The 21004-nt window shown below is 49.3% G+C and overlaps 2 protein-coding genes and 1 long non-coding RNA gene across 5 annotated transcripts in view; 2 read left to right on the top strand and 1 right to left on the bottom strand.

Annotated features, from left to right (window-relative positions):
- STK11 (serine/threonine kinase 11) overlaps nt 1-4651 on the bottom strand; it is a 57414-nt gene extending 52763 nt beyond the window's left edge. For both annotated transcript variants that reach the window (XM_083594723.1, XM_083594724.1), the window contains exon 1: nt 2911-4651. In XM_083594723.1, coding sequence (XP_083450849.1) covers nt 2911-3194 — 284 coding nt within the window. In that variant the 5' untranslated portion in view covers nt 3195-4651. The remainder of the gene's footprint in view (nt 1-2910) is intronic.
- LOC310753624 lies at nt 4469-5414 on the top strand. The gene is made up of 2 exons (XR_014543396.1): nt 4469-4597; nt 4648-5414. It is a non-coding gene; the product is annotated as an uncharacterized lncRNA (long non-coding RNA).
- Nucleotides 5415-14942: 9528 nt separating this feature from the next.
- Nucleotides 14943-21004, top strand: part of SBNO2 (strawberry notch homolog 2) — a 102331-nt gene continuing 96269 nt past the window's right edge. Inside the window, exons 1-2 of one of the 2 annotated variants that reach the window (XM_083594367.1) lie at nt 18651-18677; nt 18727-18835. The gene's annotated coding sequence lies outside the window, so the exon portion shown is untranslated. Of the gene's footprint in view, nt 15097-18650; nt 18678-18726; nt 18836-21004 lie in introns of those variants that run through there. The other variant, XM_083594366.1, reaches the window with a different exon arrangement.

Genomic DNA, 21004 nt, shown 5'->3' with positions numbered 1-21004 from the left:
AAAACCAGTGTGAAACACAGGCAGAACAGGTTGCAGGTAGGGTGCATCCTGGAAAAGGACATCTGAGGTGTCAAAGGCCAGGGTAAAGAGGTGCCCCATCAGTCTTTGCTGAAAGCTGTTCAGTGAAGGTGACAGGTGCAGCTCTGTGGGGAAGGAGTTCCCCACCTCAGCCTGCACAACTGAGGTTATCCTGGTTGCATTTCCTGGATTCGGAGGACAGGGCCTGTTAGGGCTAGTCTAGAGTCCCAGGCAAGTCGATCCCTAAACCCAGAGCTGCAGCTTCTGCTCACTTAGCTCAAATGTAAGTTGTTGGGAGGGACGCGGGGTGGCGCTGTGGGTTAAACCACAGAGCCTAGGACTTGCCGATCAGTGGCGGTTCGAATCCCCGCGATGATGGGGTGAGCTCCCGTTGCTCGGTCCCTGCTCCTGCCAACCTAGCAGTTCGAAAGCAGGCCACTGCAAGTAGATAAATAGGTACTGCTCTGGCGGGAAGGTAAACGGCGTTTCCATGCACTGCTCTGGTTCTCCAGAAGCGGCTTAGTCATGCTGGCCACATGATCCGGAAGCTGTACGCCGGCTCCCTCGGCCTATAAAGCGAGATGAGCGCCGCAACCCCAGAGTCGGTCACGACTGGACCTAAGGGTCAGGGGTCCCTTTACCTAAGTTGTTGGGAGCTAAGGACCTGGGCAAAGGAAGGAAACCACAGCCAGCAAAGCAGGAGGAGGTGCTGCTGGAGTTTACACCTGCACAGCCAATCTAGAGGGTTCATGCTGCCTGCCCAATTACAGAAGCAGATACTGCACAAAGGGAAGAGGCACTCTTTGGCCCTCCAGAAGCTGCTGGAATACAACTCCCATCATGTCCAACCACTGACTGGGAGTTGTAGTCCCAGAAACATCTGGAGGGCACCCAAGTTAATCACCCTTGTTCTTGAGGATACCGGCCCAATACTACTGGGGAGAAACTGCTGCCCAGGAGACCACTTTGAACAACCCACAAGCACGACAATATCCAACCATGCAAGATGCCTCCAGAGGTGGCGGTTGCATTTTCTATCACTTGCAAGCCAGTGGGTTTGTCGAGCTTCAATCTATATTCCAGCTCTCGTTTCTTTCTGCCATTTCTGGTTATTCCCTGGAAGGCGATTCGCTCAAGTGCACCCCACCACTGAAAGGTGCCGGAAAGTGAAGCTGGGGAGACACTGGCGGGGAGATGCCCTTGCAACATCACAGAGCAAGATTTCCCTGGCCCAGACAAGGCACCAAAAGAAACCTAGAGAGACTCACAAGGGGAGAGGGTGCAGGAGAAGGTCCCACCTAACTGTTTCTGCCCAGGCTGTTGCCCAAGGCACCCTGAGAGGGAATACATAACTGCTCCTCCTGCCTGAGGAAACAACAATCACCACCCAGCAAGTACACATCTGAACATGGGAGTTGAGCCAGCCAGTGGCAGACCACAATATTTGCAAATCGCCCCAACCTCCTTACCTCCGATGGCTGTCCTGTGGGACCCCCATAGTCAGTCTTGGAGCTCCAACTTTTATGACAGAAACACCAACAGATGGCTGTTTTTACCATGCATTTTTCAGACGTACATTTCCCCTTCGAAGGCCACATAACCCCAGGGGAAAGGGCAATCCGCTGTAGGTCAGAGCCAGCAGTGAGAGAGAGGGGGCTGGGGCTTACGTAGGCATGGCCAAACTTGGCCCCTCCAGCTGTTTTGGGACTACAACTCCCATCATCCATTGCTAACAGGACCAGTGGTCAGGGATGATGGGAACTGTAGTCCCAAAACAGCTGGAGGGCCAAGTTTGGCCATGCCTGGCCTAATGTGTGCACCCATCCCTTCCTGCCTTTCCACACCCACTTCTCCCACCTCTTTGCAATTACACAGAGGGCAGCATGTATCCTCCTAGGCCAGAGGTTCCCAGCGCTTGCTGTAATAAGAACATAACAGCCTTCCTGCTAGATCAGGCCAAGGGGGGGGGGCATCGAGACCGGCATCCTCTTCTCACATTGGCCAAGCAGATGGCCCCATGGGAAGCCCATAAGCACGACCTGAGCGCGAGAGCAACTCTCCCCACTTCTGAGTTCCAGCAATGGAAAATTCCCTCCAATGGAGAAAGCAAAACACAGCCACCGGACAAAACCCATCGACAGCATCCTCCTCCTCCAATTTGTCTAATCCTCTTTCAAAGACATTCAAGGCGGCCATCACTATGTCTTGTGGGAATGAATTCTGCAGTAAAGGTAAAAGGTAAAGGACCCATGGAAAGTCCAAGGGGACTCTGGGGTTGCGGCGCTCATCTCGCTTTCAGGCCGAGGAAGCTGGCATTTGTCAACAGACAGCTTTCCAGGTCATGTGGCCAGCAGGACTAAACCGCTTCTGGCGCAACGGGACACCGTGACGGAAACCAGAGCACACAGAAACTCCGCTTACCTTCCCGCCACAGGAGTACCTATTTATCTACTTGCGCTGGCATGCTTTCAAACTGCTAGGTGCTGGGACAGAGCAACGGGAGCTCACTCTGCTGCAGTGATTCAAACTGCCGACCTTCCGATCGGCAAGCCCAAGAGGCTCCGCGGTTAACACCGCAGTGCCACCCGCGTCCCTGGCATTTCCGTGCACTCTGGTTTCTGTCACGGTGTCCCACTGCGCCAGAAGCTGTTTAGTCATGCTGGTCACATGAACTGGAAAGCTGTCTGTGGACAAACGCCGGCTCCCTCGCCCTGAAAGCGAGATGAGCGCCGCAACCCCAATTGCCTTTGACTGGACGTAACCGTCCAGGGGTTCTTTACTTTATTCTGCAGTAACGTGCTACGAAGACACAACTATGCTCAATTTTTGTAGGTTGGGCCCACCCTCACCCCCAAACCTTCTCCCACCCCCCCAAAAAACCCCAACACTCACTTTTTAACATTGGCCTCCCCGTTGGGGATCCTCCGCAGCTTCTTCTTCTTCAGGATCTTGACTGCTCTCCTACAGAGGGTTTCGGAGTCCAGCATCTCCTTGACCTTGCCATAGGATCCTTCCCCAAGCAGATCCCCCATCAGGTACTTGCCTATGAGTTTTGCCCTTTTCCGGCGGGGCTGGTAGATCACTTCCGTAGAGTCTATGCGGTGGATGAAAGTATCCATGCCCACCGAGATCAATTCGCTTTCGACAAACATCCCCAACTGCTGGGAGTCCTCCATCGCGAATCGAAATGACCCAAGCCTGTTTGCGTTCTACGACAACGATGACAAGTGTGCGCACGCGCCAAAGGTTTAAAAATCCACTTTCCTGGTGTGTCGGATGCTCCCTTTTTACTCCCAATTTTTTGGGGTGGGGAAGAAGGATGTTCAGCGGAGGTAAGTCGAGAATTCCCAAAAAGATTGTACAAACGTTTTAACTTACAAATGAAAAATAAAAGCCTATGAGAACTTTTCTCTCGAGCCCAGAGGGGGCCCTACAGAGATCCAGCACCTTTTTCCAATACTTATAGAGCTTCTCTTAAACAATGTGGATGGGGGAAAGCAACAAAGTTGATTTACAGTCAGCTTTAACTTCTTTTTGGAAAAAAAATAATCTCGTTTTTGCTGCTCCAAGTCTTTCACATCAGGTAATGTTCTCCTGAGGAAGTCCAAGATATTTCCCCCCCTTCCTTGAGGACCTAAGTCATCTTCTAGAATACTTCTTGCGTTTGGAAACAGAAAGCTAGTCTCTCGGAGGGTGTTCCATTGCTAGCAAGGCATGGCAGCTCCTGTTTCCAAACTGTGAGGTGAAGAATCAAGGAGCCCAAGCCCACCCCTCGGCTTTGACCACTCTCGCCACCCAGGTACGACCTCCGCTGAGAGTCCTCTCAGCCGTTCGGCAGCTGGAACCAAGTCTTTGTAAAGGAATTTTCAATACTGATTTCAACTGCTTCTCTTCCGCCCTTGACAAAGGATCGAGGCCTTCCGTGTCTAGTAGGTACTACCAGGAGCATCCTTCAACCACTTGGGGTCTACCTGACACATGATGTGTCACCCCACTGCTTCAGGTATTAAGGTTGGCAGGCAGGCAGGCAGCTCAAACCCTATTCAAGTCTCCCAGAACTAAGCACCCACAAAAAAGAGAGAGAGAGGAGGGGATGGTGCTTGAGCAAGCTCTCCAGAGGCAAGTTTAAGCTTACACAATTCATCCAGCTTAAGCAACTGTCTTGAAAAAAGAGGAGAAGCCTCTTATCATTCTGCTTTGGGGAACCCCTCTACCTTCAAGCTATTCGGCAGCAACACCAGGCTTTTGAAGGCATCACTCAGAACAGATTGATCCCATTAGCGCCAGACTCCTGACCGATCTTGCTGAGAGTAATTAAGTCCCTTTCTGAACAGACACACACACACACACACCGTTCTGTTTATGTGGCCTTCCGATCTAAATAAGGAAATGCAATGTGATGTTCACAAGCCCAGAGAGTCAAGGGAAAGTTATCCTTGGCACATGAGTTGGGAAAAGGGGGGGAAAAAGGAATTGGGAGATTTTCCCTTGACAGGTAATTGTACCCTTCCCACAAGAGACCAAGATGCCTGTCAAACAGGTGGGGAGAATATTAACTTGGGGGGTGGGGTGGGAGAAAGTAGACCCTATCCTCCCAAATCCCTAATGGGATTCTTCTTTCTTTTGAAGAGCTTCAATAATCCCCAAGTATCTTCCTCTTGACAAGATTGGCACCCACAAAATTAGGGAGTCCTTATGTGGAGCCTTCTCTCTCTACAGGAGAAGGGGTGGAAGGGAAATCTGTAGTATGGGAGATGCCTAGTCTCCCATGCATTCAACCCAGAGGGGGAAAATGTTAAGGGACAGAAAGTACCTGGTCCCTTCTCAGCCAGAGAGAACTTATGAGCTAAAAGAAAAACAAGTGCCAATTGGGAGGCAGCTATAACAATTTTCCCCAAACGGTGGCAATTAACGAGGGCTACTTAAAGAGTGATAGCTCTCTGCAAAGGCAAGTGGGGTGAGGAAGAGAAAATCTGACCCTAACAGAAGGGGCAACAGAAGCGAAAAAATAACACCACCACAAGGGAAGTAGAGGTAAGGGTCTTCCCTTCTCAGAAGAGTTTCTAAATTGGGGAAAAAGGGGAGGGGGAAGAGGGAAGTCGATTAACGGAGGCACCTCTGCTTAATGTAATACTCTTTGACTTAATTCCCCGTCACAATTTCTAACAGGAGGAATCACTAACAAAAAAAGAAGCAAGCATCCTTTCAACTCAGGATCACTCCTCCCCAACGAAAAAGGGGGTTCAATTCCTCGTGGGATTCAACTTAAAAATTAGGGTGGTGGAGAATTAGCTTTCCTCAAGAAGGGTCACTGCCTGTCAACCAAGAGTTCCCTACAATGTCTCCCCCAATCTTCTTTTAAGAATGGGGTGGAGGAAAATAAATGTCACCCCCCCCCCCAAAAAAAAGAAAGAAAGAAAAAGAAAGGGTTGGGAATGGAGATTAACTAATGGACTTTCACTAATAAAAACTGGGGAAGAAACTTTCCTCAAAGGGAAGAAGGGCACTGAATTGCTAGAGGAGTCAATTAACAGAACTCCTATCAGTCGATTTGCCTTCCCTAAAGGACAGGCAACCAAACTCCACCCCACAAAACCCCAACACCAAGTGTGTACCTATATATATATATATATATATATATATATATATATAGACACACACACTTTTCTCTATTTAAATAAAAAATATAAATTATATAAAAATAGCTTATTCCACCCCCCTCCCGTCCACAGACACACAGACCCTCCCCCCTCCGCCTTTTCCCCCCTGCAAGGAGAGCAACCCCCCTCTCTCACACACACACGGCTTAAAATGGATATGGGGAGCCTGCTGTTTATGAGGGGGAGCCTTCCCCACCCCCCCCAGGAAAAAAACCACTAGGCCCAAGCCCTGCGCTCAAGTAGCAGGGGGGGTGAGTCAGAGTCCTTTTGGGACCCCTCCCCCCTCGAGCCTGACGGGGGAATAGGTGGGGGGTTGGGGGGGCTCTGCCGCTCCCCAAGGGGCGGCTATGTGGGGGGCTGGCTGGCCGGCTGCTCCCCTCCCCTGACTACGTCAAAGCCGCCTCGCCCCTCTCCTTGCCTTCCTGCCGCCGCAGCTAACACGCCGCCGCCATTTTGTTTACCTCCCCCCTCCTCCTCCGAGCATGCGCAATCCGCGCGCTCTAGTACTGGCTAAAAAAAAACCCCGAAGAGGACGCCCCGCCCCCACCGCGGCGTCTTCTGGCTGTCATAGGTCACTTCCACTCGCCGTTCTCGCCCGATTGGCTAAGCGGCCTCCGCCTCGCCTCGCGGGAGGTAGAGGAGACGGTCGGGGATTGGGTGGTCGGGGGCGCGGGGCGGAGGGCGCGGGGTTGCCATGGGGACGCGTAAGGGGAGGCCGGCTTGGGCCTGCTCGACGCTTACGCGCGGCGGCGCCAGCCAATGGGGTTCGACCCGCCTGACGCTGCTGGACTACAACTCCCACAATCCCCGGCACGGCGCCTAGTCAGGCCGGGGCTGATGGGGGTTGTAGTTCGAGATGTCTGAGGGGAATAAAAGAGGAAGGAAAGGGCACGGTTGAATAGGAGCAGAGTCCTAGGGGCCTAGGGCCATTCAAATGACGTGTGTGGATCAATAATGTGGGGCAAGGCTTACCTGGGTGTCCCCACCCCCCAATATTTTATTCAAGTTGGCACCCCTGAATGGTTGGCATCAGTTGTCTGTTTAGGGAAGCTTTTAATGTTTTTTTTTTTTTTTTACTTTTATTTTGCTTTAAACAGGTACATATAAATATAGACAACCAAAATTACAAAGGAAAATTCCTTAATAGTATTGAAAAAAAACTACAAAAAATATTGAAGTACATGGCACAGAACATAAGCAACTATGGGGAAGATAAAAGGAAAGGGAAAAAAAGAAAAAGGAAGATGAGCCAAAGCAGGAAAGCTCATCTATTGTACACTTCCGTCAAGCTAACAACAGATCATTATTCTTATCAAAAATGTTTGATGCATTACTGTATTTTAATATTTGGTTGGAAGCCGCCCAGAGTGGCTGGGGAAGCCCAGCCAGATGGGCGGGGTATAAATTATAAATTATAAATTATTATTATTATTATTATTATTATTATTATTATTATTATTATCAAGAGACAACGCAGGAACGCGCCATTGGGAGTGAAGTCAAGCTACTTTGGACTGGCAGCGGTGAATTATTGGTCTTTCAAAATTTCAGCAGCGCCTTGCGCGGCGGCAAAATTCGGTGTCCTCTCTCACTTCTTGTTCTCGTTCACTACATTATAGTTTACAAATTCTCGTTGACAAAGCTATTGCACCACCAAGTTTACTGTACACTTGTGAAACGTGGGCCACTTATAAACGCCATCTCCAACTCCTCGAAATCCAACTCCGTCAACGGTGTCTCCGAAATATTTTACACATCGCTTGGGAAGAAAGGCGAACTAATGCCGGTGTATTGGAAAAAGCAAAGATCACCCGTGTCAAAGTGATGATTCTTCAACATCAAATTCGTTGGACTGGTCATGTTGTGCGGATGCCCAATGATCGCCTTCCAAAGCAGCTCCTCTATTCAGAACTTAAAAACGGAAAGCGTAATGCTGGCGGTCAACAAAAGAGGTTTAAAGACTCTCTCTCAAGGGAAATCTTTAAAAATGTAGTTTAAACACCGGAGGAGTCAAAAGAAACTTGATCGGACTCCTGCTACCTTAGCAGCTGAGACCTTGGTGCTTGCGGCCGGACAGAGGTCAGCTCAGGTTGTGGCCGGTTCAGCCATTGGGGGAAAGACAAACCTGCATGCCTGTGATTTAAGGGAGCAAATTTATTTTCCATATCTTTATTTTCTAACTCCTTCCTTTTTGCCTGTAATTGTGCTTAATGTCTTTTATCTTTATCATTAATATATTGATTTTCCAGTGTCCCCATTTCTTCCTTTAACTTTTTCATCTCTTCTTGTTGTTTTTTTATCCAATTTACTGGATTCCCTAATACTTATTTCCCTCACCACTGCTTTCATTGTATCCCATATTATTGGTTGAGTACTTTGCCCCTTTTCATGAATCTCCCTTATGTCTAATAATTCTTTCCCTATTTTATTTACTGTTTGACTGTTGCTGAAGATCCTTGTATCTAACCTTCATCTTCTGGCTTCATTATAATCTTTCTTTACTTTTAATACCATATTAACCAATGTGTTGTTGGTTACCTTTATTATTCCAGGGGGAAAACTTCTTAGGGCTTGGAAGAGCTGTTTGAAAAACTCACAGGCACCATGTCAAAGCAGGAGTCGGGAGCAACAGTTCACCAGGTGCCAAATGAACTCTTTATTCAAAGAAACCGAACAGCTCAAGCCTAGTGAGCGCAGCGTTCCAGTAAAGGTAAAGCCATACCCTCCAACATTTTCCCGATGAAAATAGGGACGTCCCATTCCATAACGATAATTTTACTATTTATACCCCACGCATCTTACTGGGTTGCCCCAGCCACTCTGGGCAGCTTCCAACATATATAAAAATATAATTCACCATCAGATCACATAGCACATCCATGGCTATAGCCTGCACCAAAAAAACCACGCATCCACTGTTTCATGTAGCCGCAATGGCGCAAAAACGTCATTACAAAGCACGGATCCACATGGATCCTCAGGATTTTTGCATTGGGTCACCCCAAATTCACCATCAGATCACATAGCATGTCTGTGGCCACAGCATGAACCACAAAAATCATACATCCACTGTTTCGTTCAGAATTTTTTTTTCTTGTTTTCCTCCTCTAAAAACTAGGTGCGTCTTATGGAGCGAAAAATACATTAAACAGTAAACATTGAAAAAACAAAACTTCCCTATATGGCAGGTTTTCAGCCTTTTTGAGTCCATTGCTCCCTTGACCAACTACATTCTTTCTATGGCTCCCCTGTGGGGCTGAGGAGCCCAGTTATGTCCCCCCTTGCCTGCAGAACTGGCAGCCCCTCACCCCTTTTTGAACATGCTCCCTTGTGGAGTGTCTCCTCAGCCTTCTCCCCTCTTGGGGGTCCTCTGGTCAGTTGTAGGTGTCGCCCTTGGTCTCTGAGCTGCCTCCCCCGCCCTAAAAAGAGGTGCCTCCTCACACTGCCCCACAGGGGCCTGGCCAGCTCCAGAGGCACTATTCGCCTGTGGTACCCAGGTCTGCTGCAACAAACAGCTGTGCAAGCCTTTGGGAGGCAGAGATGCAAAAGGGCATCAGAGGAGGGAGGGAAGGAAAGAGGGACAGAGGCCAGTGTTGCCCACGGCACCTCTGATCATCATTCAGGGCACCCTAGGGTGCCATGGCACACGGGTTGAAAACCACTGCTATACAGGATTGCCTTCAGATGACTCAGGGGTCGGATAACTCCATACCCTCCCAGCACTTCTCTCATGAAAATGGGGGTGTCCTAAGGATGAGTGGGACATTCCGGATCAAATCAGAAACCGGGGGCAGCTTCACTAAATCAGGGACGTCCCTGGAAAATAGGGACACTTGGATGGTCGTAAATCTCCCCACTGCTGAAGAGGTCAATGTGACTTCCTTTCCGAGGGAAGCCTGCCCTGGCACCAGGCTGGACGGTTCTGCAAGCAGATCCCCTGTTTGTGCATTGTAGAAGGCTTCGCACCGGCTAAATTTAGTGCCTTTCCTACAGATCAGCAAAGCCAGGCTTTGAGCGAGAGACAGAGAGGAGTTGGGTTATGCCTGGAACCTAAGAGAAAGCTGCTAGCATGTCCATTCAGGGCGATGGGTGGGGAATCTCAGGCCTTGGGCCCCCAAATGTAGACTTCCAAGTCGACCTGACCTTCCAGATTCTTGCTGTAACGCAGACCACATCCCTTAGCTGAAGCCACACCCCTCTGACCAGGCCACACCCCTCACCAGCCCTGCTTTGCACATTCCTCGAGTGTTTTTGCCTGACCAAACTGTGTCCTGGCATACCTCTGATAACGCCTCTAGCCTGTTAGGATGGCAGATGGAGAAGGGTGATGTTGTAAGAAAAATACGGTTGATATGTGGAGATACAAAAGCCATCTTCTAATATCTAAAGCAGAGCATTCCAAACTTTGGTGCACTTTATAGACGTGTATCATTTCGTGACGCCGTAATTCACTTTTTCTGGGACGCAGGTGGCGCTGGGGGTTAAACCACAGAGCCTAGGGCTTGCCGATCAGAAGGTCGGTGGTTCAAATCCCTGCGATGGGGTGAGCTCCCGTTGCTCAGTCCCTGCTCCTGCCAACCTAGCAGTTCGAAAGCACGTCAGAGTGCAAGTAGATAAATAGGTACCGCTCCTGAGGGAAGGTAAACGGCATTTCCGTGCGCTGCTCTGGTTTGCCAGAAGTGGCTTAGTCCTGCTGGCCACATGACCCGGAAGCTGTACGCCGGCTCCCTCGGCCAATAAAGCAAGATGAGTGCTGCAATCCCAGAGTTGGTCACGACTGGAACCAACGGTCAGGGGTCCCTTTACCTTTACCTTTAATTCAGTTTTACCGGCAAACCTTTCCAGCCCTGGGAGGAACGCGGGGAGCGTTTGTGTGACTGCGGCTACACACTGCAGCCGACACACTAACGTGTTGTATGTTTATGTTGTGAACGGCCCTGCAATCCTCCGATGAAAGGCGGTATAAAAATTTAAATAATAATAACAACTCTGCATGCAAAGCAGAAGCTCTCACCCTTGGGTTGCAGTCTTTATCACCGCCACCATCATCCCTGTGGACCGACCCAGTTCCCTTTGGCAAATTGCAGAACCCTAGACTTGGAAGAGGGACGCGGGTGGCGCTGTGGGTTAAACCACAGAGCCTAGGACTTGCCAATCAGAAGGTCAGCGGTTCGAATCCCCGCGACGGGGTGAGCTCCCGTTGCTCGGTCCCTGCTCCTGCCCACCTAGCAGTTCCAAAGCACGTCAAAGTGCAAGTAGATAAATAGGCACCACTCCAGTGGGAAGGTAAACGGCGTTCCCATGCGCTGCTCTGGTTCGCCAGAAGCAGCTTAGTCCTGCTGGCCACATGACCCGGAAGCTGTACGCCGGCTCCCTCGGCCAGTAAAGCGAGATGAGCGCCGCAACCCCAGAGTCGGCCATGACTGGACCTAATGGTCAGGGGTCCCTTTACCTTTAGACTTGGAAGAGGCCCCGAGGGTCATCTTGTGGAACCCTCTGCAGTGCAGGAATCCTTTCCCCCCAAAGTAGCCCACGACCCTCAGTTTAAGAGCCTCACGCTGTATCAACTAAGCTACCCTGCAGGCAATTGTTCCCTGCACCATCCCTGGAGGGAGGAACGGCTCCTCACCTTTCCTGAACATTTCTGGGTCGTTCCACTAGGAAGCAGCAGAGGCATGCAGAACCGGCGCTGCTGATGTAAATGACATATCTCAGCGTTTAGGAGAGGCAAAGGCGAGGGAGAAAGTGGCTGCCTTCAGAAAGACCTTTGTCCCATCTCCCTGATGTTTCCTCAGCAGCTAACTTTCCCCGGAAAGAGCCTGTCGGATGAGGCCAACAGTGACCCACCGAGCCCAGGATCCTGTTCTCACAGCGGCTGACCGATGCAACAGGACCTGAGCACCCCTCTGGCCGTTTCCAGCAACTGATACTCACCTCCCCATTATGACTATTCTACCCTCACAACAACCCTGCAGGGCAGCTCAGCCTGAGGGAGACCGGTCCCTCCATGAGCTTCTCTCGTGGATGAGGATCCCAACCCTGCTCTGTCCCGGGTCCCAAGCCTGTTTGCCACTATATGCCATAGCTGTCAATTTACAGATTTGAAAATAAGGGACCAGCACCCTCAAAAATAAGGGATCAGCAGCCAAAATAAGGGATTTTCCAAGCCCAGGTATGCTCAACTTTTGAGCCCCTCCAAGCCAAAGGCAGAAAGCCCAGCCAGCAGCCAAACGAAGCAGCAACCTGGCAAAGGGGATGCAGCAAGGAAAACCACCGTCACCTCTCCGCTGGGAAGCGCTGAGCAAAGCGAATCCCCAGGCAACGCGGCCGATTTGATCGGCACAAGGCATGCAAGCTCTACACCCCAGTCGTTCTTAGACTCCTTATTGGGTGAGCAACACAGCCAAGCAACACAGTTGGAGCCTCCCTCCTCCTTGGCCGGGAGGGAGGGAGGGAGAGGAGCTGCTTCCTTTGAAATCCGGGAAATTTAAGGGACATCATCAATAAGGGACAGCAGCGGGACACGGCGCTGGGATAAGGGACTTTCCCACCAAATAAGGGACGGTTGACAGCTATGCTATATGCACAGCACCGCTAACTCTCCCTTTAACATCGCTGCTTGCGAGTGGTGCAACGAGCCATTTTATTTATTTATTTTGCAGCAAATGTTGGCCTCCAGTTTGAGAATCCTGGAAAGGGCCCACCCAGCTAATGGGAAGTTCTTCCTTGCAGGGGAAGCCGGTTCCCAGAAGGGGGTGGGAGAGGCCGGATCGATTGAGCTGGGCCAGAGAAACCTGAGCGCTCAAGAGAGTCAGTGCCGGTGGCGAGAGCCTCTGCTGAGGCTGCTCCTGGCTTGGTTTGCATCTGCTGCAGCCGGCCAAATCCCCCCTTCCTCCTCCCAAGAGCCAGTCTGTCTGTCTCTCGCAAGAGGACGCCGTGTCCCGCAGAAAACCCTTGACAGACAGCTGCCCTGGCAGAACTGAAGGCCGGCAAGCTCTGAAGTGGTTTCCCCAGATAGATTTTGGAGAACACTTTGAGAGAAGCAGTGACGTTCTTATCACCAGGAGTGCCAGCTTGGCCCTGCGGCCCTGGGTACCCGGGGCTGTGGGTGCAACGCAGCTGTTGTAAACAAAAAATGCCCTTTTTCCTTATGGGGTACCCAAGAGCCCATATAGAGTCCTTACATAGGTTCCCTATTGGTAGGAGAAAATAACAGAGGCCAACCAGAGAATATTTAGAAGCAAAGCTGCTAGTAAGCTTGATCTTTATTGATCTGTTGCAACAGGGTGCTCCCCTCACACACATGAAAGGAGGAGGAACCCAGAACAATGACGGGCAAGGCCTTATATAGACCTTTGAAATTGCCACCCTGTAGATCAAGACCACCCCCCAGAAACATCATACATACATCACAGAAGTGGTGTAACCTAAGACCACCCCTCAGATACATTATACCTACATCACAGAAAAGGCAGTCTAAAACAGAAATTTTAATGTTTTTCTCCTGTCTGGCAGGTTACTTGATTGGATTGCCTGGCCAGTCTTTTGTAGTGATAAATACTTAGTTCCTGGGCCAGGTCACAGGCTCACACCCTATTCATATCTTAAATGTGCCCTTAAGACAGGATTTGTGAGGAAAGAGACAATGGGGAAGTTTCGCACTTTGACATTGCAGAGAAAACATTTGCTCAGTTTAGGAATCAAAATGGTTCCAGGTCGGTCTTCCTGTGCTGATCTATGTATGTGCTTGGTTGGTACACTTATGAACATTACCATATATCTAAGACCATAAAATTCCTGTCACACAGCATGCATGGCCCTGGCACCGAAATTTGTGGGTCCCTAGGCCCCAGGGAGCTGCAGACCCTCCAAGTGCCCCTATTTTCCAGGGATGTCCCTGACTTAGAGAAGCCCTCTCAGATTCCGAATTGATCGCTGTCCTCGGAAATCCAGCTTGCAGTTTCTGCTGTTTATGGAGGGAGAAGGAAGGACAGCAACCTGCTGGTTCAGATAACGCGGGGAATTTCCAAAGGCGTAGGGAGAAGGGAAACAGAACAAAAAAAATCAGCGAAGCGGCTTCTCGTATGCCAAGCCTTCATTTCCACGACCTTAGGTCCAGTCTAGCCAAACAGTGAGCTGTGAAACAGACTGACTTGTACGTTGCTTATGAGTCTTCCAGAGTATTCCCCTCCCTTGCTTTTGAATATTCCAGACCCCTTGCCCTTAAACGTTCAGCTCCCATTAAAACCAGACAAGAAAGTTTCTAGTGCCCTTTACTTCTGGAGATGTAAGGACAGACCCTCCAAGGGTCCCTCTTCTCCAGGGACAAATTATGGATTTACAGAAGCCATCCCAGTTTCTGATTTGATGCTGGAATGTGCCGCTTTTCCTTAGGACGTCCCTCTTTTCATCAGAGAAATGTTGGAGGGGCTGGAGTTATGTGACCCTGCTCCCCCCAAGGAGCCAAGGAGATAAGTAACTATGCAACCTTTAGAAGACATCTGAAGGCAGCCCAGTATAGGGAAGTTAAAAAAAAAGTTTAATGATTTATTATGTTGGAATAATAATAATTATTATGGAATAAAAGGTAAAGGGACCCCTGACCGTTAGGTCCAGTCGCAGACGACTCTGGGGTTGTGGCGCTCATCTCGCTTTACTGGCCGAGGGAGCCGGCGTACAACTTCCGGATCATGTGGCCAGCAGGACTAAGCCGCTTCTGGCGAACCAGAGCAGCGCATGGAAACGCCGTTTACCTTCCCGCTGGAGCGGTACCTATTTATCTAGTTGCAATTTGTGCTTTCGAACTGCTAGGTTGGCAGGAGCAGGGAGTCAGCAACGGGAGCTCACCCCATTGCAGGGATTCTAACTGCCAACCTTCTGATCAGCAAGCCCTAGGCTCTGTGGTTTAGACCACAGCGCCACCCGCGTCCCTATTATGGAATAGGGCATCCCTATTTTCATTGGAAAAATGTTGAAGCATATGTAAGGAGAAGTGTGCCGGTAGGATCCTGGCCCACACTCTGCTTGGCCCCCAACTCTCAAATGCGGGCAACAGCCTCAGAGAACCACGGACAAAAGTCCCATGCCATTATAGAATCACAGAATTGGAGAGCTGGAAGGGACCACGAGGAGCATCTCGTCCAGCCCCCTGCAACGCAGGAATCTTTTGCCCAACGTTTACAAAAGAGGGGATTCTAAATATTCAAATAAACAGAATAAAATAATGTCAACCATAATAAAAGACAACTGTCTCCTTTTGTAGCTTCTGCCACTTCCTACTGCAGCTTCAGGGCTGACAAAGGAGAAAGTGAAACTAGATATTCCGTGAATAATTCTGACTTCGTGTGGAGAGTAAACGGCAGGCTACTTCTGGATCCTCACCTCGGAAGGAGCAGGTCAGAGAAGCCAGACTTCCCAGGTAAGGGCAGAGATCAGATCGGGGATGGTTTAAGACCCCCTAGTAATGGGAAGTAGGAGGGGATCTACTGAGAGGTCTCTGGAGGAAGATAGTTCAGTGGGAGGACACCAGCCTGGAATGCAGAAGGATTCTGGCAGAAGGACCCAGCCATGCTTAATTTATGCAGACTCATTGTTATTGTTCTTTAACCTCTCTGTCAGTATGCACAACACTTTAACGACCCATTGTATGATGAAATAGATAAATAGCAAACTATAAATAATAATAAAATAGCAAATAAATAATCCACCAACAGGTTAACTTTATTTATTTCTATTCATTTATGTACAGTATTTATGGCCCACGCTTCAGTGGATGTTTTCAATCCCCGACTGGGGAAGTAATAAAAATAAATGGAGACAAACAACAACAAAATTCACAAAACCACACAGACAGGCCCATTAACCGACAAATTAACAATTCTGTCCTAAGGAAAACTGCAAGGATAAAAATTTAAATGTCCAATTTACCTGGGTGAACGACAAACACAAGGCATTGTGAGTAATACATTTAGTAGTAAAATCAATTCAAAATGATTAAACAGCCAATCGCAACAATTCAGTTTTTAACTTATGGCAACAACATGCCTTCCTCTGTTGCTATATGCATAATAATAATAATAATAATAATGTCAGTTGGAATGAATTAATCAGAATGAAATGAAATGATCAATGAACTAAGGTTTGTTTAACTATGTGGCAAGCCTGGGAAAAATTGGATGTTGTTGTTTTTGTATGTTGTTGTTGTTATTGTTATTAGATGTTGTTCCTGCTTTCTATACATTTTAAAGAACGGGCAAGCTACGATAACCAAAACACAACTTTAATATGAAAACACAAATTTAAAACAGGTTAAGGCCATTTAAAATTACAAAGTGCATTATTATTACTGACTACTGCTGCTGCCTAGATCAAAACAATTAAAATTCCCTGCGCGCGTTCCCTAAGCTTCATTCCAAGCTCTGTGGCCCCCCCCTCGACCCCGCCCCATCCAGCTTAGCCACCCACTTCTATAAAGATAGCTAGATAATAATAATAATAATTTATTATTTATACCCCGCCCATCTGACTGAGTCTCCCCAGCCACTCTGGGTGGCTCCCAATAGATAGATAAGGGTAAAGAGTGATGAAACACGTCTGGATTCCATTTGACAGCCACCACATCCCGTCAGGAGCACATCCCTGATCTCTACATCACTCCCCACAACCGTCGGTTATTCGACGGCTGGGATAGCTCAGCCGGTAAGAGCGTGAGACTCTGAATCTCAGGGTCGTGGGTTTGAGCCTCATGTTGGATTAAAAAAAAAGATTCCTGCTATTGGATTAGTGTATTAGATTATCTTTGGGATCACTTCTGCAATTCTGTGAGACCACCTAAGCGCCTCCCATCTGAAGCCCCACCCCCAGTCTATTGCCAAAGGGGTCTCTCCTACTATAGAGATGATAAGTGGCGGAGAGATCGCCCCCGGCCGGAAGGCGCATGTAGTCCACAGGGGCGGGGGAAATGGCCATCCTGAACTTCAGTTCCCATAATGCCTCGCAAGGGGTCTTCTGGCCAGGGCTGATGGAAGTTGGATTTCAACCTGCGGGCTATTCCATGTATACTTGGGGTTTACCATATATAATCAGGCTTCCTCAAACTTGGCCCTCCAGATGTTTTAGGCCTACAACTCCCATTATCCCTAGCTAGCAGGACCAGTGGTCAGGGATGATGGGAATTGTAGTCTCAAAACATCTGGAGTTTGAGGAAGCCTGTATAGAATAATAATGTAGATTATTACTCTATAACATATTATAGATATGTCGCCAGATGTCAAAGAAATAAACAACTACCTGAGTTTTAGGAGACATCTGAAGGCAGCCATGTTTAGGGAAGCTTTTAATATTTGATGAATTATTGTATTTTAATATTTTGTTGGAAGCCCCACACAGTCCCTGGGATAGGTGGGGTATAAATATAATTACTATTATTACGTATTATTATTATTATAGCACACAAATCGAAAAAAGATATAACACAGAGACATGCATAACACACAAACAATCTCTCAAAGGACCTGTTGACGGCATTTTACCATTGCACTGTGGAGAGTGTATTAACTTATGGTCTGTGTGTCTGGTTTGGGAGCTGCACGGCCAGGGAAAAAAGAATGCTGTCCAGGATTGTAAAGACTGCAGAGAGAATAATTGGGTGCACTCTTCCCACCTTGGATCAAATCTACGCTTCCAGGTGCCATAAGAAAGCGGCAGAGATAGCGCAGGATAGTGCGCACCCCGGAAACGATCTCTTTCAGCTTCTGCCTTCTGGAAGAAGGTCCAGGGATATAAAGACCAGGACTAGCCACCTCAGAAATAGTTTCTACGCAAATGCAATTCTGGTTCTAAACGCATCATAAGGGGTCTCTATAGTATAGTGTATTTTAAAATGGGGTTTCAGAGTTTTTAGAGGTTTTTGAACGTTTTATGTAGTTTTTCAATTTCATTGTTCTGCATGGGACAATGACAATAAAGATATCGTATATCGTATATCAGGGACGCAGGTGGCGCTGTGGGTTAAACCACAGAGCCTAGGACTTTCCGACCAGAAGGTCGGCGGTTTGAATCCCCGCAATGACGGGGTGAGCTCCCGTTGCTCGGTCCCTGCTCCTGCCAACCTAGCAGGTTAAAAGCACGTCAAAGTGCAAGTAAATAAATAGGTACCGCTCCGGCAGGTAGGTAAACGGCATCTCCGTGCGCTGCTCTGGTTCGCCAGAAGCGGCTTAGTCCTGCTGGCCACATGACCCGGAAGCTGTACGCCGGCTCCCTCGGCCAGTAAAGCGAGATGAGCGCCACAACCCCAGAGTCGGCCACGACTGGACCTAATGGTCAGGGGTCCCTTTACCTTTTTTATTATTTTGCTGGAAGCCGCCCAGAGTGGCTGCGGAAAGCCAGCCAGATGGGCGGGGTATAAATAAAATATTATTATTATTACTATTATTACGTATTATTATTATAGCACACAAATCTACAAAAGATATATACATAACGTACAAATATAGAGGAATTTTGAATATAGTATAAAAAGTAGTAATGTCACGATAACGTAGATAAATAATAAAATACAATATATATTGAAAGTACTCAAAACAAACAAAAAATTTTTTTCCTTCCAGTAGCACACTTCTGAAGAAGTGTGCATGCACACGAAAGCTCATACCAAGAACTAACTTAGTTGGTCTTTAAGGTGCTACTGGAAGGAAAAAATTAAATTTTTTTTTTGTTTTTGTTTTGACTATGGCAGACCAACACGGCTACCTATCTGTTATTGAAAGTACTGTATGTGTTGTAAAAATACCCCAGCGCAACTTTAACATTGCATATTTATTTCTTTGAAAAAACCAAGCCCCTCCCGCCTCCCCCGGCTTCCTCCTAAGCAGGGGAAGCAACAGAATGTCCTGAGAAGCGAGGGAGGGAACCCGGAAGTGTCGTCACCGCCTCCCTCCCGCCCTCTTTTTTCCGGGCCGGAAGTCCGCGCCCGCCTCCTCCAAGATGGCGAACCCGGAAGTCGGCGAGAGCCCGAGCCAGCCAGCCGAGGGGAGCCGGGAGCCCTGAGCTCGGGCTTGAAGCGGCGGCAGCGGCCGCCCGGCCTCGCTCCTCGCCTCCCTCCCCGCCCGCCGGCCTTCACGCGCCTTAGTCGGGAGGAGGAGGAGGGCGAAGTCAAGGTGAGAGCGACCCCCCTCCCCTCCCCCATGACCCCTCCCACTCCAGTGACGTCAGCAACGCCCCCTCAAGCCAGCCCCCCACCTGCCCGCTCCCTGCGCCCCTTCCAGCTGCTCCCCTTCCCCTCCCTCCCCAAGCCCCTCCCCTTTACTGACGTCACTACAACCCCCCCCCCAAGTCCAGCCTCCTCAACCCCCAACTTTTCTTGGGGAGGGGGTGTCTGTCTTCCCCTGCTTGTGCCCCCTTTCCCCAAATCCTAGTCCTCTCTCGGGTCCCATGGGGAGGGGATTGATTGGCAGCTGGAAGGCGGCTCCCCCCTCCTTTCCCCTTCTCCCCCCTCCACAACTCCTCTTTTTTGGGTTATTCCAAGGAGGGAGCAATTTGGGGGTTGTATTTTTTTGGGGGGGTATAGGGGAGCCCAAGGAGAGTCCCTCTCCACCCGCTCTTAAAGGTGGATTGGTTTTGGGGTGGTGGGGGCCTTCCTCCTAAGGCTTTCTGCTTTCCCGGCGGGAAGGGTGGGATGAGTTCATTCCCCAAAGGTGTGTGGCAGAGACACCCCCCCCCCATTTGCACCGTAACTTTAAGCGTCCGGGGGGGGGGTCCTTTACCTTTTACCTGACTCTAAAGCAATCTGTCCCACTTTAAACAGCCACGACTTCCCTGCTCCCTCCCCCAAAAGAGTCAGGAGCTGTACTTTGATAAGGGTGCTGACAGTTGCTAGCGGACCCGGTCTCTCCCCATGTGGTGCTATGGTTCCCAAAGCTCCCTGAGAAGAGGGGTGGATTGTTAAACCTTTGTAGTTTTGTTGGGGGCTCGCCCGTCGTGAACTACAGCTTCCAGGAGCTCCCTGTGGAGGAAGCTGGGGCGGTTTACAGCGGGATGATACAGCTTCCATGGTTGTTCCGGCCAGTAGATGGTGTTGTGGTGGCAGGAGGGTCAAGCGGGAGAAGTTTTATTCCACCTCTCCACAAATTTTCACTTGTTTCTGTTCACTAATCCAGCACCGCCTGTGTTTCATTTGTGTCTGCGCTCCTTCCTGCTTCCCCTTGTGGTTCTCTCTGTTTCCTCTTGCTTCTCCCCAAATTGGGGGTGACTGGTGGTCGAGGGACTTCCGTGGAGGATTTGGGGGATAAAGCTGCTTCTTCGGAAATCGAATACACACCTGTCGGTGTGCGTTGTTACATCATATATATGTGTTTTTTAAAAGCAGAGAATTCTGCTTCGTCAGAGAGGTTGGGAAGCTAAAGCGGGGTCTTCAACAACCCCTCCAGTACAGTGGTACCTCAGGTTAAGTACTTAATTCGTTCCGGAGGTCCGTACTTAACCTGAAACTGTTCTTAACCTGAAGCACCACTTTAGCTAACGGGGCCTCCTGCTGCCGCCTTGCTGCCGGAGCACAATTTCTGTTCTCATCCTGAAGCAAAGTTCTTAACCTGAGGCAATATTTCTGGGTTAGTGGAGTCTGTAACCTGAAGCGCATGTAACCCGAGGTACCACTGTAATTGGAATGGGAGGGGGCAACAGGCTTCCTTCATAGAATTCTAGAATTGTAGAGTTGGAAGGGTCATCTAATTCAACCCCCCTCCCCCCCGGCAATACAGGAATGTGAACTTACTTCCTCCCTCCCCTCCATTTCTTTCTCCCTACTCATCCTCCAACCCCTCTTTGACTTATTGGTCATTGGCCAGACAGAGAGACCTTCCGCACATCTTATCTCTGAGCCCTTCCGGCCTGCGTTTCGTTTTTCTCCCCTCTCCAGAATCCTGTATAGGGGGGTCTCCTGCAGAAGGACGGCGACCCTCTTCTCTAATGGTTCTGTCACCCTCTGCATCCTGGCCTCCCTCGTCCATGCTGTGAACGAGGAGGGGGCAGATTCCCTTGGCTTCCCGGAGGAGTATCGCTTCCTCTTGTTTCCAGATCACAAGAAGATGTACAGGAGAAGATGGACTTTTCTCCTCTCTCTCTCTCTTCTGTGACTCATCCTCTTACTTATAGCGTTCCTGGAAGCAGACCTCTGACCCTGTCCTGGTTATCTCTGTCCTGATGGAAGCGCTTGATTCCTCCCACCTGTTGAGTGGTTTCTCAGCAGGGGTGTGTTCTTTATGAGAGCGGACCAATTGCCCAAATGTCCCTTTTCCGCACGCTGGGACAGAGACCTCTCAAAATACAAG

Source organism: Podarcis filfolensis (assembly GCF_964270895.1).
Source record: "Podarcis filfolensis genome assembly, chromosome: 18".
Classification (NCBI taxonomy): domain Eukaryota; kingdom Metazoa; phylum Chordata; class Lepidosauria; order Squamata; family Lacertidae; genus Podarcis; species Podarcis filfolensis.
This window is presented reverse-complemented; position numbering and strand designations above follow the sequence as displayed.